The sequence below is a fragment of the Scleropages formosus genome, chromosome 1 (genome assembly GCF_900964775.1).
Source record: "Scleropages formosus chromosome 1, fSclFor1.1, whole genome shotgun sequence".
Lineage (NCBI taxonomy): Eukaryota > Metazoa > Chordata > Actinopteri > Osteoglossiformes > Osteoglossidae > Scleropages > Scleropages formosus.
In genome coordinates this window covers 53,352,074-53,376,439 of record NC_041806.1, presented here as the reverse complement: position 1 = coordinate 53,376,439, position 24,366 = coordinate 53,352,074, and the positions used below count along the sequence as shown (strand labels likewise).

The 24,366-nt window shown below is 52.7% G+C and overlaps 1 protein-coding gene across 4 annotated transcripts in view; it reads left to right on the top strand.

Moving 5' to 3' along the window:
• afap1 (actin filament associated protein 1) overlaps positions 1–24,366 on the top strand; it is a 56,660-nt gene that overhangs the window by 16,937 nt on the left and 15,357 nt on the right. For 2 of the 4 annotated variants that reach the window (XM_018730338.2, XM_018730335.2), the window contains exons 1-3: positions 13,291–13,671; positions 19,213–19,341; positions 19,672–19,754. In XM_018730338.2, coding sequence (XP_018585854.2) covers positions 13,638–13,671; positions 19,213–19,341; positions 19,672–19,754 — 246 coding nt within the window. In that variant the 5' untranslated portion in view covers positions 13,291–13,637. Of the gene's footprint in view, positions 1–13,290; positions 13,672–13,832; positions 13,854–19,212; positions 19,342–19,671; positions 19,755–24,366 lie in introns of those variants that run through there. The other 2 variants (XM_018730337.2, XM_018730336.2) reach the window with 2 other exon arrangements.

The following is a 24,366-nucleotide window of genomic DNA, read 5'->3' as shown; positions in this document are numbered from 1 at the left end:
TCGCTCATCGCTCATCCCCCATGTCTAAAATTCCTTCCGCATTTGCAAGAGCCGTCATTGGGCAACAAAACTGTTTGGTTTCTGGGAAGCAGGGATCCTCCAACACATCTGTGTGTTTGTTTGGGGGGGGGGGGGTGTCACCTGACGCCATAGCAGTGCTTTCCAAACATTTACTGAGCTGGTTGAGGTCTGTACGTCTCCATCCAGCACCTGCCATGTGTGTGCGGAGAAGGTCTCGGTGCCCTTCGGCGAACTGTGTCACATTTAGCGTGAAAGCAGCACTCCTCTGTGTGCACCGCAAAGGAAGTGCGACCACTGGGGTCGTGAGATGTACTCTGTCCCTTTGTCATGTCGGGCTGCTCAGAATATGATGCGATCAAAGGGTGTCGTAACTACAGTCGCTGCAGCGCCACACTGTGGCCAGTCTTACATTTACAGTTACATTTACATTTATTCATTTAGCAGACGCTTTTGTCCAAAGCGACGTACATCTCAGCAAAAGTACAATTTATGCATTATATTAAGAGAAGGAGACATAGCTGCAGACATGTGACTCAAGCAAACCTAGTTTGTTCCCTACCGCTTGCTGCACCGAGGTTCATCAATCGAGTAGGTGCATAAAACACAGGATAGATGAATCCTGATAACCTCCTACCAATTATTTATTTATTTATTTATCCATCCATCCATCCATCTTCCTCCGCTTTTATCCGGGGCCGGGTCGCGGGGGCAGCAGTCCGAGTAGAGTACTCCAGACCTCCCTCTCCCCGCACACCTCTTCCAGTTCCTCTGGGGGAACCCCAAGGCGTTCCCAGGCCAGCCGGGAGACATAGTCTCTCCAACGTGTCCTGGGTCTGCCCCGAGGCCTCCTCCCAGTGGGACAAGCCCGGAGCACCTCCCCAGGGAGGCGTCCAGGAGGCATCCGGAACAGATGCCCAAGCCACCTCAACTGGCTCCTCTCGATGCGGAGGAGCAGCGGCTCTACTCCGAGCTCCTCCCGGGTGACTGAGCTCCTCACCCTATCCCTAAGGGTGCGCCCAGCCACTCTGCGGAGGAAACTCATTTCTGCCGCTTGTATCCGCGATCTCATTCTTTCGGTCATGATCCAGAGTTCATGACCATAGGTGAGGGTAGGAACGTAGATCGACCGGTAAATTGAGAGCTTCGCCTTACGACTCAGCTCCCTCTTCACCACAACAGACCGGTACAATGACCGCATTACTGCGGACGCCGCACCGATCCGTCTGTCAACCTGCCGCTCCATTTTTCCCTCACTCGTGAACAAGACCCCGAGATACTTAAACTCCTCCACTTGAGGGAGCAACTCCCCCCTAACCCGGAGGGGGCAATCCACCTTTTTCCGACTGAGAACCATGGCCTCGGATTTGGAGGTGCTGATTCTCATCCCCGCCGCTTTGCACTCGGCTGCAAACCTCCCCAGTGCACGCTGCAAGTCTTGACTTGATGAAGCCAACAGGACCACATCGTCCGCAAAAAGCAGAGACGAGATCTCGCGGCCACCAAAACAGACACCCTCCGTTCCCTGACTGCACCTAGAAATTCTGTCCATAAAAATAATGAACAGAATCGGTGACAAAGGGCAGCCCTGGCGGAGTCCAACATGCACCGGGAACAGGTCTGACTTACTGCCGGCAATGCGAACCAAGCTCCTGCTCCGGTCATACAGGGAACGAACAGCCCGTAGCAACGAGCCCCGAACCCCATAATCCCGAAGCACCCCCCACAGGATGCCACGAGGGACACGGTCGAATGCCTTCTCCAGGTCCACAAAACACATATGGACTGGTTGGGCAAACTCCCACGAGCCCTCCAACACCCTAGTGAGGGTATAGAGCTGGTCCAGTGTTCCACGGCCAGGGCGAAAACCGCATTGCTCCTCCTGAATCCGAGGTTCGACTATCGGTCGGATTCTCCTTTCCAGTACCCTGGCATAGACTTTCCCAGGGAGGCTAAGGAGTGTGATCCCCCTGTAGTTGGAACACAATCTCCGGTCCCCCTTCTTAAAAAGAGGGACCACCACCCCAGTCTGCCAGTCCAGAGGCACTGTTCCCGAACTCCACGCGATGCTGCAGAGGCGTGTCAGCCAAGACAGCCCCACAACATCCAGAAACTTGAGAAACTCGGGGCGGATCTCATCCACCCCCGGAGCCTTGCCACCGAGGAGTTTTTTGACTACCTCAGCAACTTCAGCCAGGGTAATGGACGAGTCCCCCTCCAAGTCCCCAGCCTCAGCTTCCTCTACGGAAGGCGTGTCGGAGGGATTGAGGAGATCCTGAAAGTACTCCTTCCACCGCCCGAGGACATCCTCAGCTGAGGTCAGCAGCGCGCCACTTCCACTGTAAACAGTGTTCGTGGAACACCGTTTCCCCCCTCTGAGTCGCCGGACGGTTTGCCAGAATCTCTTTGAGGCCGACCGAAAGTCTTCCTCCATGGCCTCACCGAACTCCTCCCAAGCCCGAGTTTTTGCCGCGGCGACTGCCAGAGCCGCGCTCCGTTTGGCCCGTCGGTACCTGTCAGCTGCTTCAGGAGTCCCATGAGCCAGCCAGGCCCGATAGAACTCCTTCTTCAGCTTGACGGCATCCCTTACTTCCGGTGTCCACCACCGTGTTCGGGGATTGCCGCCGCGACAGGCACCGGAGACCTTATGGCCGCAGCTCCGAACAGCCGCACCGACAATGGAGGAGCGGAACATAGTCCATTCAGACTCAATGTCCCCCACCTCCCTCGGGACCTGGTTGAAACTCTGTCGGAGGTGGGAGTTGAAGATCTCTCTGACAGGGGCCTCCGCCAAACGTTCCCAACAGACCCTCACTATGCGTTTGGGCCTGCCAGGTCTGTCCAGCTTTTTCCCCCGCCATCGAATCCAACTCACCACCAGGTGGTGATCAGTTGACAGCTCAGCCCCTCTCTTCACCCGAGTGTCCAAGACATATGGCCGAAGGTCAGAAGAAACGACTACAAAGTCGATCATCGACCTCCGACCTAGGGTGTCCTGGTGCCAAGTGCACTGGTGGACACCCTTATGCATGAACATGGTGTTCGTTATGGATAAACCGCGACTAGCACAGAAATCCAATAACAACTCACCGCTCGGGTTCAGATCAGGGAGGCCGTTCCTCCCAATCACGCCCCTCCAGGTATCACTGTCGCTGCCCACGTGGGCGTTAAAGTCCCCCAGTAGAACGACAGAGTCCCCAGTGGGAGCGCTTTCCAGCACGCCCCCCAGGGACTCTAAAAAGGCCGGGTACTCTACACTGCCGCTAGGCGCATAAGCACAAACGACAGTGAGAGACCGTTCCCTGACCCGAAGGCGTAGGGAGATGACCCTCTCATTCACCGGGGTAGACTCCAACACATGGCGGCTGAACTGGGGGGCTATTAATAAGCCCACACCAGCCCGCCGCCTCTCACCTTGGGCAACGCCAGAATAGTGGAGAGTCCACCCTCGATCGAGTAGAGTGGTTCCAGAACCCAAGCTGTGAGTGGAAGTGAGCCCGACTATATCTAGACGGTATCTCTCAACTTCCCGCACCAGCTCAGGCTCCTTCCCCGCCAGTGAGGTGACATTCCAAGTCCCAAAAACCAGAGTTGGCGCCCAAGGTTTGGGTCGGCCGGGCACTCGGCCCCGACCACCGCCCAAATCACAACGCACCGGCCCCTTACGGTTTCTCCGGCAGTTGGTGAGCCCACCGAAGAGCGGCTCCACGTTGTGGCTTCGGGCTGAGCCCGGCCAGGCCCCGTGGGCATAGACCTGGCCACCAGGCGCTCGCATGCGAGCCCCCCCCCCAGGCCTGGCTCCAGGGTGGGGCCCCGGTGACCCCATACCGGGCGGGGTAAACGGACGCCTTGATTTTTTCGTCATAAGGGGTTTTTGAACCGCGCTTTGTCTCGTCTGTCATCCAGGACCTGTCTGCCATGGGAGACCCTACCAGGGGCATGTAGCCCCAGACAACATAGCTCCTGGACTCATTCAGGCACTCAAACCCCTCCACCACGATAAGGTGGCGGTTCACGGAGGAGATTATTTATTTATTTATTTTAAATATTATAAGATACACGAATACGCAAAGACAATGCCAGAGTAGTGGCTGAATAAAGGTTGTATCTGGGAATGCTTATGGAATTACAATGCGTGAACAGTTACACCGTAAATGAGCTGGAGAGATCTTGGGCAAAGTGGATCTGGAAAAGGTGGGTTTTCAGACCCTTCTGGAAAATAGACAGAGTTTCCACAGTTCTGAGTGACAGGGGAAGGTCATTCCACCACAATGGACCCAGAACCGAGAACCTCCGAGCTCTGCCTTTCGTGCGCGGGACCACCAAGCGAGCAGAAGTAGATGAGCGAAGGGGCCTGGCTTGGGTGTACCGGTTGATCAAGTCCCGTAAATAGCCGGGAGCAGTTCTATTGATGCATTTGTACACAGTAACCAGGGTTTTGAATTTGATTCGGGCAGCTATAGGAAGCCAGTGCAGAGAGATACATGGAGATGCAGTAGAGGAGATACATGGGAACGCTTTGGCAAATCAGACACAACTCGTACAGCAGCATTCTGTAGAAGCTGGAGAGGTTTGATGGCAGTAGCAGGAAGGCCACACGAGAGAGTTGCGGTAGTCCAAACGGGAAGTCACCATGGCCTGGACAAGTAGTTGGGCAGAGTCAGTAGTGAGGTAGGGACGGATCCTACGAATATTATGCAGGATGTATCTGCAGGACCGGGTTGTGGCTTCGATATGTTGAGAGAATGACAGACTCGCATCAATCGTTACTCCCAGACTCTTAGCGAAGGAGCTAGGTGAAATGAGTGAGTTGTCCAGTTTGATCGAGAGGTCGTGACAGGAGGACAGGCCAGCTGGGAGGTGAAGAATCTCTGTTTTGGAGGGGTTGAGTTGGAGGTGGTGATCATACATCCATGAAGAGATGTCCGACAGGCAGGCAGCAATGCGTACGGAGATGTCTGACGCACCAGGTGGAAAGGAGAGGAAGAGCTGGGTATCATCAGCATAGCAGTGGTATTTGAATCCATGGGAGGCTATGACCGGACCGAGGAGGAGGTGTAGATGGAAAAAAGAAGAGGACCCAATACCGAGCCCTGCGGAACACCAGTTGAGAGAGGAAGAGGAGAAGAACGAGAGCTCCGCCAGACCACTTGACAGGATCTGTCAGAGAGGTAGGACTCAAACCATCTGAGTGCCGCACCTTTGATCCCAAGCTGATTAAGAGAGGAGAGTAGAATCCGGTGATTTACAGTGTCGAATGCTGCAGACAGATCGAGGAGAATGAGGACTGAGGAGAGGGAGACAGCTCTAGCAGTTTGGGGATCGTCAGATACCACCAGAAGGGCGGTCTCAGTGGAGTGACCAACTTTGAAACCAGACTGATAACCATCAAGGAGATGGTTCCGGGTGAGGAAATCGGACAGTTGATCACAGGCTGCCCGCTCAAGGGTTTTGGACAGGAAGGAGAGGAGAGAGACCGGTCTGTAATTTTCAACCAGATTGGGATCCAGGGAGGGTTTTTTTTTTAACAGAGGTGAAATTAGAGCGGTTTTGAAGGCAGCTGGGAAACAGCCAGAGGAGAGCGAGGAGTTGATGATCTTAGAGATGAAGGTGGAGAGTTGCGGGGAAACGTTCTGTAGGAGTGACGATGGGATCGGGTCAAGCGAGCAGGTGGTGGCTCTGCGCAGTATCATGAGGTCAGAGATTTCTGATTCGGAGAGTGGTCTGAATTTGGAGGGGATAGCTTCACAGGTAGGTCCAGCGTGAACCAGGCAGGTTGATGCTGAGATCTTGTCAGTGATTGCTTTGACTTTGTCTCGGAAGAACAAAGCAAAGTAATCAGCAATGAGAGAAGAAGGAGGAGGAGGTGGCGGGGGACACAAAAGGGATGAGAAGGTCGCAAAGAGTCTGTGTGGTTTCTTTAGATACAGAATGTATTTTGTTGTGGAAGGAGGAGGTTTTAGCTAAAGAGACAACAGATTGAAAAGCAGCTAAGAGTGACTGTTAGGCATCCAGGTCCGATGGAGTTTTGGATGTACGCCATCTTCGCTTTGCAGCCCGCAGTTTGGTCCTGTTAGCACGTAACGTATCAGACAGCCATGGGGTAGCAATGGGGCGTGCTGGTCTAGAAGACAGAGGACAGAGAGAATCAAGAGAGGAGGATAGGGCAGAGAGAAAAGTGTTAGTGGCATCATCTGCGGATAGATCCGAGAATTGCGCAGCAGAAGAGAGAGTGGCCAGAGTAGCAGAGGCAAAGCTGGAAGGTGAGAGATTTTACGTTGCGGCGAAAGGTGACAATGGGAGCAGAAAGAGGTGAGGAGTTAGTGGTGAGGCAGGGTTGAAAGGAAATGAAGAAGTGGTCAGAGACATGCAGAGGCGTGACAGAGAGAACGGGACAGCCACAGTTGCGGGAAAATACAAGGTCAAGACAGTTGCCCGCTTTGTGAGTAGCAGGGGACTGGGACAGGGAGAGATCGAGGGACTGGAGGAGCAACAGAAGGCCGCTTGCATGAATGTCATCGACATGCAGGTTGAAGTCACCCAGGAGAATCAGCGGAGAGCTCAACAGGATGTCAAGGTCATCCAGGAAGCGGCCAAGAGGGCCAGGAGAGCGATAAAGAACCACCACAACAAGAGTGATTGGGGCAGTGATAGAGGCAGCATGTTATTCAAATGAGGACAGATCATGCAAGTGAAGAGGAAGAACAGAGTATTCCCACCGGAGAGAGATGAGCAGGCCTGTGCCTCCACCTCTGCCGGAGGAACGAGAGGTGTGAGAGAGGGAATAGTTAGTGGAGAGTGCTGCAGGTGTGGCTGAGTTGTCTGGGGTGATCCAGGTTTCGGTTAGGGCCAGGAGGTCCAGTGAGAGATGGGAGGCGTAGGCTGGTATGAAGTCAGCTTTTCTCACAGCAGACTGGCAGTTCCAGAGTCCCATGGAGAAAGTAAAGCAAGATGGAAGGTTTGACAGGTGAGGATAGACCAGGTTACTGTAGCAGCGAGAGCGCCCAGGTCTCCGGCAGTGGCGAAATCGCACGGCTCGCTTACCGTAGAAGACTTTGATGGCCAACATGTTGGACGCATGTTCCCTTGAAGACAACTGTAACGTTGGACTTCCACAGGTAGACTCCCTTGTCTTTGCACCCGAGTTTTAGCACCAAGAGGCTGCCGCAACCGCTGCCACTACGGGTCACCGGCTGCTATTTAAACCGGGTTACTGCCTATCAGCTGACTTCCTAATCAAAACCAAAACTACACCAACAATGGAAAACAAACAACCAACCAGACGCGATTAATCGAACTCACGGAGTCAAGCCCACTCCCGCTACAGGATACAGAAATGATCCGGAGAACAGTCGTCTTAACAAACCACTAAATACTACTTAAGCAAAATAATTACAGTGCCACACAACGCTACACAAACACACAACCGATTGTATCTAGTCTTAGAACATATTGATCGTACCACACATGTGCAGCCTGGACACCGAGCTACTGTACAGTATAGGCAGTACAGTGGAACGCAGCCCTTGATTGATGAACTGGGAGGTTATGGACATCTTTTGCAGTCATTTAAATTAAAATCAAATGACTGTTACAGTGCAAGGAAACAGTGGCCCTTCCCAGCTGTGTGCCGCCTCGTACACTGTGTGGGGGGGGACTGTGGTCTGCACTGGACAGGTGTTAGTAATGATGGATGGATGGATGGATGGATGGATGGATACAAGTGTTTGGTTTTTTTAATTTATTTACTTTTATCATTTTAATCATAGCTTTGAGGTTCCTACAGAAGGTGACCTATGAAAGAATGAGGAAATGTCTCTATTGGTCCAGTTTTATTGCTTATGACTCAGTGGTGAAAGTGATTTTGGAGTCGTGAACAAATTGGGTAAAGAATCGACTTCTGACTCAGTGCATCCAGCATCTTTAGTGATGCAAATTTTCCTTGGACCCCCCCTGTGAGGACGGAAGCGTACTGACTGACCACTGGCTGCATGCAGATTGGGGAGGAGCGTGCGCGCACACACACACACACATTCACACACCTCATACATCTTTCATGCATGTGGATGTGTGGCGCTGGTCTTCCGTTACGCTCCTGTTGACCCTTTTCTGCGCCGTCTCACACGGGAGCAGATGTGATGATGAGATGAAGGGAACCCCGGTTAGAAGTCCTGTCTGTGGCAGGAGCTCGGCCAGATGGCGGACGGCACGGCGGGGTTGGGGGTTGGGGGCTCTGAGACCCGTCTCCGTCCCAGTGCCATCTGTGAGGAGCGTCTGTGTCTGGCTGCAGTCGCAGTGTGCAGTGTGCAGAACCTGCTCGTAGCATCTCGCTCGGAGAGGAGGCCGCGCAGCCTCGGGGGTGTCAGATAAGCGCTGCCCGTTCGGACATCGTCCTCCAGAGAGAGTGTGTAAGTTGAGGGCAGGTTTGGATCCAATACCTTACTGCAGTGTTTGAAAGGCACACGGTGACCTTGTGCACCATAACCTGGTTGGAACGTGTCACAGCGGTCGGCAGCTTCACTGGGTTTCTCTGAGCTCTTGACCTCTTCTCTTACTTAGTGGCCAAGCGTTGGGCTGGGAAGAGAGCAGATCAATGCTGAGCTCAAGGGCTTCTTCAGAACCCTTCGTGGTACGAGCTGCAGACAGCGTGGCCTTCTTGTCGCTGCGATGTGTGGCGTCTCCGGAGTACAGTTCCGTGTGCCACGTGGACTGGACTTTATACTCTGGCCGCTTTCACCTTGTCCACATCCACAAGTCTCTTTTCTTCCTTTGTCAGATTTACCGCGTGTGTGTAATTCTAGGTACATATTGGCCCAAGGTTTGGAATGGAGTATATATTTTTTTTAATTAAGGGGGAGGCCATCTCTGTTTGTAGCCTTATGGAGTGTGTGTGTGTTGCTTACGGCATCTTGGCCGCTCAGCCCAAGTTCGTCAAGGCGATGGGAGAAAACCTCCCTGACTTTTCCATCCTTCCTCAGTTTTTGGTGGACGTCTCCATGGATACCTTAGGTGCGATTGCACTCCCTCACGCTTGTCCTTGATGTGACACTGTTGAGGACGGGGTCTTGGATCTTGTCCCCTCCCTCCCTCCCACGAGCCCAGAAAGCCGTGCGACTCCGAAGGCCTCAGGCCCGCTCGGTGTGCTGGGTGACCCGGAAACCCCGCTGCGCTCCTCCTTGGCCCTCTTTCTCCCTGCCACGGGACTTGAGAAATGAATAAAGCTGAATTTTGCACAGGCTCTTGGCCCTGTGCCACACAGCTGCATGATCAGCTGGTGACTGTAAAAGAAAACACTGAAATTTACTGGTATCCGATGGTGTCATTTCCTGCTCTTTTAAGCTTCTCACATGTTACCTGGATTCCACGCGATGATGATGATGAAGAAGACGACGAGGACGACGACGGCAGCCACGGTGTGTTTTCCGGCCCAGGGTGTGTGTCGTCTGCTGTGCGGGACAGCGCGTGATGCCGCCATCCACTGCTGCCGCACACGAGTTCAGTGAAAGGCACAAAAATGGTCACGGTTCCTGTGGGAGCGGAACATGTGCTGCCTCACTGCTCCGGCCTTGTGGACAGTAGAAACGCTGAGACACGTCACGCCTTTTCTTCTCTTTTCCACCAATTCTCCAGGCACTTGGAGTTGCGGCATTAAATCGGTCCGTCTCTGAAGCGTGGCTTTAGTGGCAAAGGTGCAGCATGAATCAGACCGGTTGCATCGGGGCTCCAAGTCTCCTTTTCGTACCCGTCCGGTCGAGCGGCACACGGTTGCTGCCCTCCGATGACCTCCAGCTGTGGGCTTTGCCAGACAAACTTTTCCAACAGAACGTACAGGGACCCAGTTTGGGGCTCGACAAAACTGCCAGTAACACAGAATGGGAGGAGGAACCTTGGTAAGTTGCCCCTTTGAGAAGCCCTCTATACTGAAGCCAGATGTTTCTCCAGCAGGAGAGACAGCTGTATGGAACTTTGGTGGCACTGGCTTACAGCAGCTCCCGCCTGGCTTTGGCACCACAAGCATGAGCTTGAAACAGGTCGGTCCGGTCCGCCTGCCCGTCCCAGCGCGCTCGACGGCACCGAGTCGGACCGATGAGCTCTGAAGAAGAGTCTACTTGCGCTGGAACCTTTCTGCTCACAGTGGCCCAGCAGGCAGGTGGTCTCATGTGTGAATCACGTGCCTCAAAGTGCAGGTCAGCGGTCCACCCTGCTCCATGCGTTGACCAGCACTCGATTTGATGAAAATATAATATGGGCGGGACCGACTGGGGCTACGGTTTACTTACTGCCTCTTTGCTTCTTCTCCTCTCCCGCTGCGGAATGCAGTCACTGTATTTGTCGTCATGCTGGCGGATCTCTTGCAAACCCACTTAGTTCACATTGTGGTTAATCAGAGTTGGGCAACGTGATCTATGGTTTTAATCCCACAAAATCCATGCGCAAAACCACGTCTGCCTGAGCAACCCACAAGGTGACAGCTGGGGGATTTATTAAGAAATGAAAGAGTTCACATCTCAAGGGGCTCTGCTTGTGCAAATGGGAACTTGGAGTAAAGTGTACCGTGGTAAGGCCGATTGAGGAAAGGGCCTGCCAAGCAACAGAGTCATATGGAGCCTGATTTTGGCACAGAGCTTCTTCCACTGACAGTGTAAAGTGGGCGGCAGCAGTGGCTTCTCAGCAACTGGCAACGTGGATTTGTGATGGGAGGAAATCGCTTTAGTCCTCTGTCCCTGTAGCGTCACAAAGCGTTTCCAAAAGTCCCGTCAGCTTCAGGGCACTTTCCGCTTTTTTTCTTTTCGTCTCTAATGAGAGCTGAATAAAAGAGTTGTCCCTCTGTTTTATGTGTGGCTGCTGTTCGGTAATCCATTTATTTAAAATAGTGCCGGATATAGTTATGTCATCGGATCTTATCAAAAGAGTTTGGAAACATTTTTGTTCCGCTCAAGCTGTAGCCATGTTTCCCATGAGTGCGTTTTGCTGCCAACTAATGGCCGCATGTGGAAATGCACCCGCCTGATTTCTCAAAATAGAGCAGTGAGTGAAATGCGACTAAAAATAAAAGCAAGATGACAAATGATGTCTTCTGAAAAACTGTAACGTGAATTTTCATGACACGAGAAGCGTCCACGGGGCCCGGAGTTCGTCAACAGTTAGTCGCCCTCCCCACGTCCTGCTCCAGAGTCCCGGCGTCTGTCTGTGGAGCTGGGAGCTGTGTGGGCTGCGCGCTCCTGCTCCTGTTTGTACAGGCGTGTCTGGAATAGCACAGGGAGGCCTGCTTGCGCCCCCATTCCATCCCACCACAGTGTACCGGGTGGCTCCCTCACCCCCCGTTCGCATCCGTTGGCCCTGCCGTCGCTCGGAATGACAGCGTTGCGTACATTTCTCACACTTGTGCCACTTTTTCAGCTGGGCCACAGCATGTTGGCATTTCTGCTAGTAGCATAATGGTTGAAGGACCCGGAAAAGTGGACAAAACGTTGTCCATTTCAGTCCCGCTCCAGCGGAGCTGCATTACTCAACGAATTGCTTTGGCTAAAAGCGGCTCATGTAAATGACCGCAGTAGCCAGGGTTCGAGCTTTAGACGCACTGATGAAGGCGAAGCAGGAGCCGCGGAGGGACGTGTTTGACATGGGGGAAGTGCTCTCTCAACCACGCCGCCGAGAAGCGTACGTGAAAACGAGCGGAACGGAAGCGAAGGGACACTGGCGCGCACGTCCTGCGGGATGGGTGACCGGTCGATGATGCGAGAGGGGCAGCTTTGCTCCGTGGACTGGCGCCCGCGCTCTTGTCCGCATGGCTTCTTAAGCAGCGCTGCAGGGAGCCCTCTGGCCGTGCGGCATTCTGCGCGACCTCCCCTGCACAAGGAGCGCGGTTCGTCGTACTCGTCCTTGGCCACGACCGAGAGTCCACCGTCGCCGCGCTCTTTGCGTCGGGTCGGCGAGCGCGTTCCTTCTCCTCGCCGCACAAATGTCGCACCTCGCCTGTTGCCCATCACCACATTAGCCATGTCTCTCTTGGCGAAAGGCATGTGAAAAATGTGTCCATAATGCAAATGTTTGCATAAATGTGCCGCGCGCGTCCTGCATGTGCATGAACGGAGGAGCGCCAGGACTGCCGAAGGAAGAGCTTCCTTCAAACGCTGCCGGGCCGCTCCGTGAAGTGATGTTGCCTTGTTCTGCCACGTCTCCGCTGGCGGATTTCATGGAAAAAGTCCTGCCGCTGTGGTACAGGGCATGGGTGTGGATGCGGGCGTGGGTGCGGGTGTGGTGCTGCTCCACCTGGGCAGGTGAGAGGAGACCCGCTGCTGGACGCTGAAGCTCCCTCCTCAGCACCTCCTCTCTTACGGCCTCTCCCACATCTGCACTCCTGTCACCCGCCGCCTCCGCTGTGAGCGAACTCCCTCCAGTGTCCAGTAACAGCCAGCAAGGTCGGTGTTTCCGGGGCTTTCGCACCGCCGAGCCGCTGCCGTCCCCAGCGGTGAGCCATGTGGACTCGCGCTCCAAAAGGCCTCTGATCGAGGCACCTGGTACCAGGTCGGCGTCCAAAGGAATGTCCCCTATTTCTTGTAAAGCCTCTGAAACCACTCGGTATTTCGTAGGATTTCTGTTTAGTGGAACAGCTGAGCAAGATTTGAATGAGTCAACTAAGTCCTTTATTTACTTACTTACTTACTTTTCTTTGGTGGATTGTGGAACATTGGTTTGACAGCCCTTTGTCCCCAGTCTTATGAACGAACAACGACACCAGGGTGCGGTCTTTTCGGCTCCAGGCTGTGTGGCGGATGGGCGGAACGGACAGTGGGGGGTGGGGGGTGCGACCATGCAAAAAATGTACCGCGTTACAGAATAGAAAATGGTGACATTTTATATATGCAATTAAAACATTTCTTTACCTTTACACGTTTGAAATATGTGCAGTATGTTTTTGCACACGTGTATGAATGTGAGGGAGGCACCAGTAGGGGGCGTAGTGCTTAGAGGCACCGCTTTACACTACAAGGCCCAGATTCGAGTCCCACCGCCTGCTGTGTAGTAAAAGTAGCCCGGCTGTATAAATGGGTAAATTGCTCTAAGTGCCTTTACCCGGTGAAATTAATAAATGTAAATTGCCTGCGAACGGGAATGGATGAAAGGCGGACTCGTGTACAGTACAGTAAGACTCCGCCAGAGTACCCGGCAGAGTCCCGAAAGCGCTGTACGGAGCTCCTCCTCCTCGGGGAGGAGTTTGTTCCCGCCACGCCCCTCGCCGCCGCTCATTAGCATAAGCCCCTCACCCCAGGCGGGGCTACGTCGCTCCCGGGATCGCATCCGCCGCCGATGCCGAGAGAGCGGAGTGGAGCTGTTCCCTTCGCCCTGTCCCGGTGCGACGCACGCGCGCTCCCACGCTGGAAGCAATCCGCGTGTCAGTTTTGAGGCGGCGGCCCCTCCGGCTCGAGGCGAAGCGTGTCACACAGTCCGAGCCGAGGCTCGTCTGAAAGGCAGAGGGGGGGAAAAAAAAAATAGGACCGCAGTGACTGAGTGAGCGGGGAGGCGGCACTCGGTGTACCGTGGTAAATCTACCCCGACGGAGACCCGCGGAAGGAACCGAATGAACGGCGGCGGCTGGCGGGAGGCGCGCGCCCACCATGCGGAGTGATCCGAGCCTGTTCGCCGCCGGCGGTGAGTCCCTCAGTGAGGGAGTGCTGCGTCCGCTCGCGCGCTCCTCCTCCTCTTTCTCTCCGAGAGACTCTCGGCACAACGGCGAATATCAAGTTGTTTTTTTTTTTTTTTTTTTAACGAGTTTTTGTTTGTTTTTGTCTTTTTTAACTAGATTTTATGGTCCGGAGCACACGCAGAATGAGGTGTGTTCACTTTTCTGTCAGGCTGGAGCGGCGCGGAGTCACCGACGGCGGTGCCTCATTATATAAACTCAGTCAGTCTCAGTGTAATTCATCTTTCTTATTATAGCAGAAAGCGGCGCGGATTTGGGAAATATGCAGGAAATACTGAAGATAGAGCGCAACACAAGCAGAATAAACACGCGATACCATGTGGAAAATTAAATGTAAATGTCACTCAGGTACATGATTCATTAACACTTGTGAGAAGTTACCCGTAACGTGGCCGAATGGAGTGGAACAGATATCCGGGGGGGGGGACCTACGGCTACGAAACCTTCACGTGTCCAGGCCGTGGGCTAATATATGAATGTAGAGTAAAGTAAGTTAGGGTAAAGATAAGGTAAATTGGTCGGTGGGCTCACCGTGCGAACGTTAGTTCTGTGGCTCGTTACGTTGGTTCGTTGCTCATCATGTGTTCGACGGGGGGGGCTGAAGCTCCGTCCGTGTCACCGGGTTTGTCCCACTCGAACCTGCGTCCACAGGCCCGTGTGTGAGTGCGCGACTCGGGACGCAGAGTTACTCTGAAGGTGTGAGCGAACGACGACCGTCACCGTCCCGTCCCGTCCCGTCCCGTCCCGCTGCCACGTGATTCGTTCGAATCGCGGCAGTCCGACTGTGTGCGTTTTCCCCAGAATGCAGAAACCCCTTCCTATGAAAACTCAACACTTAGTTTTCACCTTTAGGACCTTTTTCAGCTGCCCTGCTATTAGTAGTGTGTTTTGGCCCAAGTTGAGCTTGCGACAGCTCGTCGTTCCGCTTTCGGTCATCGCTCTGTCTCCTCGGGGCAGCCAGTGGGTGGGACAGCGGTTAAGGAACTGTGACTGCGGCACCAAGGTAACTTCCCAAAGCCACGGAGCTGCTGCGGTACCTTTGAGCAAAGGCAGAGTATTTGACCTTAACTGGCGCTGTAAATGTCGAAGGGGTGAAGGGGAAAAGTATTTCTTTTCAAGCGAGAAGTAGCCCCAAGATGACTTTGACAAATTGGGAAAAAAACGAGTGCGAACTGAAATCTGTGGGAGGCGTTGCTGTGCGGCAGCTTGTTCCGCGGTCGTGTCTCCGGCGCCCTCGCGCAAGTGTTAACGTGCTTATGGCCGTTCGCTGTGCTGTTGTTCCTTCACACATGCCCGCTTGGCGTGGCACTAACTGTTACTGAGTGCGTCCGTGTGTGTGCGCGCGCATTTGATGTGGCCGTCGGCTCCGCTCCGCCCTGCGTTTTTCCAAGAAAGGCGTTCCTCCCAAGCGTGTCTCTGCGGTGCCGTATTACAGGGTCTTCTCTGTGGGACTCTAGGGATCCCTGTACGGTCACGGGCCGTTTGGCTAGGACAGCAACGCCCGTCACGCGTTCTGCGTGTCGGCGTGAAAGGCCAACTGGGCCGGGGTACCTGGGTAGGTCTCGGGGTGACTTTTGGGAGCGTTGTTCGTCTCCGTAATGCACCGAGGGACTTCTGGGTCACGTAGGTGGGCGGACGGCTGCAGCAGGGTTACGAAAGGTGATCTTGTCCGTGCTCGTTTTCTTCTACCCAGTGCTGGACCACGAAAGAGTCAGTGAATGGTGGGCTTCTTGTGACCTTCCAGCTTGGGTTTGCGCTGGAACAGGAACGATGTGGTCGCTGCACAGCTCGCTCCTGGAAGAGAGCGTGGCCCAGAACTGATCGTGCGAGGCCTTGGTCTCTATGTGGTTGTTGCACATCTTTTTATAGTACTGAAAACCACAGCTGTGCTGGATGCCCTAAAATAGTCAAGTGAGCAGATAAGGAATATCAGTCGCTTTTATTCTGAGGTGTATCCAAAACCCTCTTGTACTTGGTTTGTTTTGCTGGACTTTTTTGGGACTATAAAATGTGAAAAGCCAAACGGGGCAGCTGCTCCATCCGGTGACCCTGACTCTCCGGAGTCCATCCCAGGGGAATGGATCTGAAATCCAGGCAGCACTTAAAACCAAAGCACTTCCTGCTCCCCGGGGCCCCCAACTCAGCGCCTGTGGGTCGAGTAATTCTCAGTAATTATCCTCGAGAGACGGAGGGCGAATACGGAGCGACTCACTGCTGTGCCCAGTGCTTCTTTGCTTCGCTGCGCTTTTGTCCCGAGAAACTTCACGCGTCAAGCATGAAATATAAACATTTCATACAGTTCAGATTTTTTTTGGAGTTTTTCTGTTCCTCCACTTACAGTATATTCCTGAAAAAATGTAATGCTTCTGCACCGTTACCTTGCTCTTTTAGCTATTAGCAGGAACTTGGTGGTAGGGGATTCACGCTTGACTGTTTTTGTGTTTGTGCCCCGAGGAACAGGTTTTCATGCTGGGCGTGAGCCAGGCGATTCGGCAAGGCGTAATCTGAAGATCGTGTCTCAGGGAGTCACCTGGGAGGAGTTGCTTGTAAAGTCTTATATGGCGCCCCTCAGAGGGGCAGGGAGGGGGCAGGGACCCCGCACATGCGGCAGATGGACCGAGAGGAGGGAAGGCGCCTCTGCACTTGAGACCCTTTCCAAGCTGCTACGAGATGCTGAGAGAGCTGCTGTTACATGGCGCAGCTGCCTGGCCTGTTTGGGTTTGAGAAGCAAGTCCCAGCGGAGAAGCTAACAGAGGTAACATAGCTGCTGCCAGGTGCCAACTGCTTACCCCCAGTACATGTGAGGGTGGCTGTCGCTGTTTTGCTGTACGCGGTTCCCAGTTCTGAAGAGGGTAGCAGAGCCATAAAGATAACTGTACTAAGTAAGTGTGTGTTCTGCAGTTTCCGCCGTGCTCTTCTGCACTAGTTCCAGGAGTGTCGAGCACTTTGTGCTTCTTTATGTTCCTTTGAACTGTGGAAAGAGGGAAATCGTCCCTAGTTTATAGCAGAATGTTTTAGTACTGTTTTTAATATTTACAAATGTAGTTTATTAATGTTTTAGGAGCAGACGCAGAGCCGTGGTTTCTACGGAGGCTTGTTGGTATGTTATATTTACGCTGCTTTACTACGGTAGGCTTGCCTTGACCTATTCAGGGAATCTTTCTGGGTTCATTTTTGAAAACCAGAGTAAGCTACAAACTTATACCAAATACACAGTTATGAGGAACTTGACCAGAGTTGCTTCACATACCACTGTGGTGTGTTCAGTTTGTGAGCAAATTGACAGCAGGGACTCCTGGTCGCCTTGCTGAAAGGGGCTCCAGAAGGGTGTGCAAGCACCTGTCTTTTGTATTTGTTACACGCCCAGCTGGCACGTGCAGACCGAGGGGCCGAGGCTGTAAATGACGTGTCCGGAGCCTCCGTACGTGCTGTGGAGAAACGACAAAATCCTCAGTGGAGGCTGCAGCACCTCCAGATTTTTGGACTCCGTCCCATTGTTAGTGGAGTCCTTCGTTTGTGCCCAGTCATCGCAGGTGTGGGTTCTCCCTTAGAGTCGAGCATTGGGCTTGGCCAGGTTGCCGGTGACCCACCGAGAGGGAGATCCATTTGGGGGTTTTGGATTCACGCCTCGGGGGTTACTCTCCGGGTGGTCTTCGCGACTCGGCGGCATACAATGCATGTGGATAGGCTCACTTTCCTTTTTCCAGGCCGATATCATCTCACGTTTTTCACCGCTACTTGTGGTCTCTCATGTCGGATGCAAGAATGTTCGAGAAGAAATGGCTGAAGAACGTAAAGTGATCTTAGGAACATGTGGCTGTACGCAGGGCTCTTCACGCCTTGTCGTGCCGAATGTTTTTCCAGAGAGCTGCTGTTCATCCCTAGTCGACACGCATCACGTGTCTTCTGCTCTGCACAGTAGATAGAGTGGATATCTCAACGTGTTTTTGCCTGCGATGCCGCTCTTGTGGAGGGCTTCGGCGTCAGAGTTGGGTGCTGGTCAATCTTTACGTCTGCCTGGCCGTGTCTGTACGGTGCTCAGAAGAGCCCATCTGCCCACAGCTACTGTCTTTCAGACTCCACTCTCTCTTCAGCTGGGTCCAGAGCATCCAGTACATTTGGTGTAAGGCAGCTGAAGTACAACTGCGCTCTGCCCTTCTCTGGTCCTTTAGATGGTCCTTCATGGTAAGAATAAGTGTTCAGAGTCTGACAGAGCGTACCTTCTGAGAACTTGTGTGACCTGTCACTTTCTTGAGCTAGGATGCCATGCGGTTTTGTTCACGTGGGGGGCTCAGCACCCTGTGCAGAAAATGACCCTCTTGTGCCCCTTTGGACTGGAGAGCACACCTCACACATTTCATGCTCTGTGCATGTTATGTACACCTTAGCCATGTATCTATGGGGTGGAACACATCATTTTTCTGGACATGTTACTCATGCCTCTGAGTGTCTGTGTTCCTGGATGTGGTCTTCTGGCCGCTGTTTCCATGTCTCTGGTGTCAACACTGAAGGCTGCTGTGGAGCGTGAGGCATTCGTCCCCTTGCTGTTCCTCTTTTCTCTTCCACCTGTACGTACAGCCTTGTCGATCCCGTGCTTGGCTTTTAAGAGCTCTCCTTTCTAGACACTGGGTAAAGTCCACTAAGCCTGGTCTTTATGTGCACACTCTCCTCTGTTTTTAGCTCTGCCACCTATGGCTGTTTGCAGGTTTATCAAATAGAAGTGGAGGCTGTGGAAATGCTTATTTCATCACGTCTGCTCTCTCTCCTTGTGTGTGTGTGTGTGTGTGTGTGTGTGTGTACTTTACAATGGTATTTTCTCTGGAGGGGTCGTTGTGCTTTATGCTCTTATTTGCGGCCTGAACAAAAGGCTTTGGGAGTTTTGTAAGGGGCAAAATGGAGACAGGAGAACAGCACGTCGTTGTTTCATGTTCCCGCAGCAGTGTTTGTGCATTTGTCCTGTGTCCACAATGGGACAGTAAACGGGGACTGTGGTTCTCGAACTGGTACTGCGTTTCACTGGACTTGTCTGTGCTGCTTGTTCTGGAACTAGTTAAAGTGGTGCAGCTCATCTGTCAGCAGAAGCTATGGCAAAGGGAATCATGGGAAAGATGTAGAAAGACTGCTATGTAGGCAGCTGTAGTTCATCCTCTGCTGATTTGGGGGGAAACGATACAGATTTTGTCAGTGGACGCTCTCTGAATGGGCACTGATTGATGGGGGAAGTCAGGGTGAGGTTTACATAATCCTTTTTTTTTTTTTTTTTTTTTTTTTTTAAATCCAAGGATGGTTTGACCTGTAGAAACTGATGGTGTATTTCACACACCGCTAACAGTTTATGCTCCATTAATTTATAAATCTGGGTATTTTCTTACATCACTTCCTCTAGAGTCAAATGGCAAAATATGTTTCTGGAACATTTAGTCGGTGACATCTCCTCCTCTTCTCGGTTTGCTGAACACTGTCTTCATTTCTGCCGATCCCTCTTGCAGCCATGGAGGAGCTGGTGACAGAGCTGCGTCTCTTCCTGGAGCTGCTGGACCGGGAGTACCTGAGTGCGGCTGTGAGGGAGAAGAAGTTGCTCATCTCCAACATCCTCAACAGGATGCTGGCTGCCAAAGGTCAGTCCTGTCTCCCTGCCGGTCACGTGCCTGCGAGTTTGCCAACAGCCACACCTCGCCTCTGCTTTTATAATGTGTGTGTGAAGCTCGCAATGCGCCACACAAACCCAGACTAGAAATGGTGAGACCGAAAACAGAGTGGTGCCTGTTTACACGCGAGCCCACAGGGACAGCATCCAGAGCCCCAGGTCGTCCAGCTTCCTATGCTCTTACTCACAGAAGGTAAGGTCTCAGGAGGAGCCTGCAGCTTTGAGGCCCCCTGGGTGTTGGCAGCCTCCTCATTTCCATGTCCTCTCTGACTGCTCTCGATTTTTATCTTTGGGGTCCCAGAGCCCACCCTCAAGACTGAGATCCACGGCAGCCTCCCTGCACCCCCACAGATGCCCCTGCCAGAGATCCCGCACCCCTGGCTGGTAAGGTCCTGACACTATTCTCCACATGACTTTGCACACTGTGCCACATCACACCGTACTAGCTGCGGCATCTCCTGTGGCATCAGAGTGCAGCACTTGACATTTTGGAGATTTAATGGCATGAAAAATAAGCACGGAGCAGATCTTTAGCACACAAGGCATCAACCGACTTTGTGTCACAGTCAAGGCGCAGGGAGCCTTTCTCACCTGCTTTGAACAAGTTTGCGCAGTCGTTGCTCACACTGCTTTGGGGACCTTAACCACTGCTGGGATGTCTGCCCGTTGTTGCTCTGTCCCACCAAGTTGACAGCAGTCACCCATCGCGGAAAGTTGTGGTTTTATAATCCACAGGAGCCATAAATGTAAAGTTATTGAAATAATGTATCTTTGCAGAAAGAACAGATGCAGTTGCGATTTGCTGAAACGGTTACGTTCACTCCTACCTGACGTTAAGCGAGGTGTTGAAGCAACTGTGTTTGCGGATGTTTTCTTACTGCTTTTCCGAAACTCGGCATAAGAGCAATGTGCTCTTACATGCTGTTTTGGCAGCGTTTTGGCAGCTTTTACATGGTACTGTTACCCAGCCAGCCGTGGGCGTGAGCTTTGGCCCCTGGAGTGCAGTCTCCGCTAATTGGAAACACGCAGGACAGCTGAGCTGCCTTTCCGGGAACTCTGGTGGACGCGGCAATTATCATCATTATGTGTTACGAAGGTCTTGTCTTTGGGAAGTTGCCAGAAAACAAAGTTTGTTGCTTACAGTTAAGGAGCTCCGTTATACTGTTGTCTGCGCGAATCCCTTTGTTTAGTCGGTCCAAAATAATCCCCCCTCGTGATCTGTGAAATGTAATTGGTTTACCTGTTTTATACCCTACTTGCAGACAGCTGTTTTCATCTGCTCCCTTTTACTCTGTGTGCTTGCACCGACAGCCTCGTACCACAACGGTGTGAAATGAAGGTACGGATGCCTTCTCTCATGGTATTTTAAAGCAAGAGATTTCCACAGTCATGCAAGGGGTGCTCATGAAAACACTAGACCCCCGTCTTGGTACTGTTCCTCTTGACAGGTAGAGGCACACACACACACACTGCTTTTCTGTTTCCAGCCCTATGGTCCCTGCAGGATGTTCATTAATCTGATGACATAATGACACTTTCCGGGCCTCTTTGGTCAACTGAACGCACACTCTGGGGAACACTGTGCCACACAAGGGACTCGCACAGGGAAAGCGGGAAGAATTGTGCAGTTATTCGTTGAAAGTGGGAGCAGAGGAATAAAACTTTGTTTGGACAAGAAGTGTGTGTCTTCCAGCAGTTAAGGTCACATGTCGTGCTCAGTATTGGAGTGTGGACCTCAAGTGTGTTTGTTCTTAGGACTTTTCTCAAGAGGCAGCGTTGCAGAGAGACATGCGGTGTCTTGGGTTTGACCCGTGATGTGTGGATGGTGTGTGAACACGCAAGCACTACAAGGCCTGGAAGGAAACCAGTTGGTCCAGAACATCGAGAACCTGGCTCCACACCTCCTAAGTTTGATGTCTCTCAGATGCTTGTCTACTTCCTCTCCTAGTTATGGAGAGGGAGGGAGTTCACAAGTCGGCAATTCCCCACAGAAAGTTGTGCTGTCAGTGCTGGAAGGTTCGGAATCCGTTTTTCTTCAGCTACAGTATACTCTCACCTGGAGCTCTCTGCTGGGGACAGGAAGGAGGCACGCAGCACTCTGTAGGCCCACTTCTGAAGGAAATGAGGTGACGCTCGGCCCATTTGCAGGTAGTGGTCTGCAGCGTGACAGGAAAGCCAACCGGACTTGTAACAAAAAGGCTGTGTGTTCACATCCCAAGGTACAGGAAGAAAATATACAGTGCTTTATAAATGGGTTCGACTGCAAGCCGCTTAACTCATTTTAGATAGAAGTGAGAGCAATGGCCGCGCTTCCCTGGAAAAGACATCGTCTTAGTCATGACGACAGTCAGTCATTTCTTTTGTTCCACACTCAAACTGTGTGGGAGACTTCTCCGGCAGGAGTAGAATGGGTTTTTCGTCTGCTCTCGACCTCTTGCGCTGCCTCTTTTTCCATCGGGGAGAACTGTGCAGCTGCTGTGGCACCAGTGGGCCTGTGCTGTGACCGCAGCGTCGCATCCCTGTGGCCAAGTGCAGCGGCACCGCGTTGTGAGCTTTCCTTTGAAAGGTTTCCCTTCGCTCTTGAGCTCCTTCATGACGTGTTGTTACTCATTAAAAATAATTCATTTCCCCTTCTTTGTTGGTGGTGTGACACACATTAAGTCAGTGTGTTCTCTGTGGTGGTGAACACACTTAGCGTTTGAGGAACTGCACAGTTTTGACCTTTAGAGATTCTGCATTGCAGACACATGAAAATTAACATTAACCATCTTTTTCCTGGACTGGCTCTCTTCCACCATCAAACACGAATGTCATGTGCAGCATCCAGTGTGTGACAGTGATGTAAAGAACCCAGTTTTCCAAGTTCTGTGATCCATTGTGTGGCTCCAGCTGCACACAGTGAAGCACCACTTTATTCGAAGCAAAAAAAAACGGAGGGCAGACGGTGAGACGCGCTCCTTGTAGCAGAAGGGTGACGGCACACAGCCCATAGGCGCACTCATGCAGTGTACAGAGGTTAAACAAAGGAGGGGAAACCACGGGGTCCTGCACAATTGGACACACAGCTCGGACTCCCCCGTTTCTGTGCCCTGGAGGGATGAGGGGAGGGGGAGGAAATGAAACACAAATAGTGCTTTTCTGAGTCAGTCATCCTCCTCCTGGGTCGGTTAGTCAGCAGAGTCTGGATAGGCGGGGAGTCAAGGGGTGGGTGGGCATTGAGGGGGGCGCAAACCGGCCAACATCAACACAGATGGAACTCGTTTGGGTCTCGGCCCCGGCCTGGCCCGGCCAGGGGAGGAATGGCGCGAATGCTGAACAGTATGGACGACGCTGTGATGTCCTGCACCTGGGCCTCGACTCAAGGGCCAAGTCATCCCCCACCCGGGGTGGGGTCAAGCATAGTAACTGCTTGCTGCTGCTGCTGTTTGCGCCGTCTACCTGAAGCACGTGAAAAAGGAGCGAGGGCCTCCACAGAAACACACACTGAGGCGGTAACGCACATCACTGTTCCCTTCTGGCCTTTCAGAGTTGAACGATTTCAATGAAACGGGCGATGAGAGGTTCTAACGGCATCTTAGCCCTTTTATCGAGGGATATAGTTCATATGATCATTTGTGGCCCTTAGAATTAAAGTGGATTTTCAGTCAACAGTGTAAGATCAAGTTGGAAAGAGCCATATGTTCGGGGGCCAACACTGGGGTGCCTGGAGACGCTACTGTCATGTGACACACATTCCTGTTGGTAAGGCAATGGGCTTTTTTTTTCTGTTGAGTGGCGCTTGATTTTGCAGCTTTGGTACCTGTCAAAAATTTGAGGACACCTGCTCTAACTGGACAACACCTGTGTGGGAGGAAATGGACAAAAGGATGTCTGGGCGCATCCTGCCTCCCAAGCTGGGAGAATGTCCTCGATGATACATTAATTCGGAGCAGCGATGTATGGTGGCGACGGCGCTGGGCAGAGCTGCTTTCTCATGGGGTGCCCAGGCGAGTGGCCCTCGGACCTGCTGCAGTGCAGGTGGAGCTTCAGTGCCTCGTTGACAAAGACCTGGCCTGAGGAGCGCGAGATGTGCGCTGGAGATGTCACAAAGGGTTAAACCAGTAAGCCCTCTCCCTCAACGCCTGTATTATCTTTTCTCTTAAGCTATTCCTCTCGTGGACTGTGTGTGTGTGTGTATGTGTGTGAGATTGTTGCCCCCCTCTGGGCACGTGATGAACTGCAGATGCTCCTGAACTGAGAAGCTCCCTGCTGGTGTCCTGCTGGATTGTGCTCCTTCTGCCCAGGGGGGCAGCTGCTCACTGTCAGGCCATGGGGAGGAGGGGAGCACAGAGGGGGCCTATAGCCTGCTGGGAATTGTTAGCATCTGCACCCCCCATCACCCCCCACTGTCATGCATGTAATCGTTAACACATTTGCATGGAGGAGGTGTGGGAGGAGTGACCAGCAGTGTTGAAAGTGCTGGTCAGTCCTGCAGAGCCCGTAGTAGCTTCAGCCTGTGGGGTGGGGTGGGATGTGTCAGTTTCTTGGGGGGCAGGGGGGATCTGCATGCTTTGACATGATGGCCTGCCAGGAATTAATATGCAGCACAATGGGCTCATTATGGTCAGTGGAGCTGTGGTATTTCATACACAAACAGTTCTTCAGAGCAGGAGGAACCTGTGTTCATCTTGTTTTCACAGCTGAGGGGTACACACTGGGGGGCACACACTGATAACACAGGGCTGCTGTCATGCTCCAACACCAACAGGGTAGCCTACAAGCAAAGGGAAGGGTTGGCACTCTCAAGGGACTGAGCCCATTGTCCAGCTGTCAGCCTCGGCCTGCGGTGCCTGTTCGCTTGGGTGGGGCTTTGATAGACTTGCCAGTAATGAGTTCGCACAGCATGATCGTTCCCAGAGGAAATGCGATAAGGTTCTGGGTTCCAGCCCTGTCTCGAGTTTGAAGAGTTACAGTGGAGGTGGTGGGGTAGGGGACTTTTTGGTGTCGGTGGAAACTT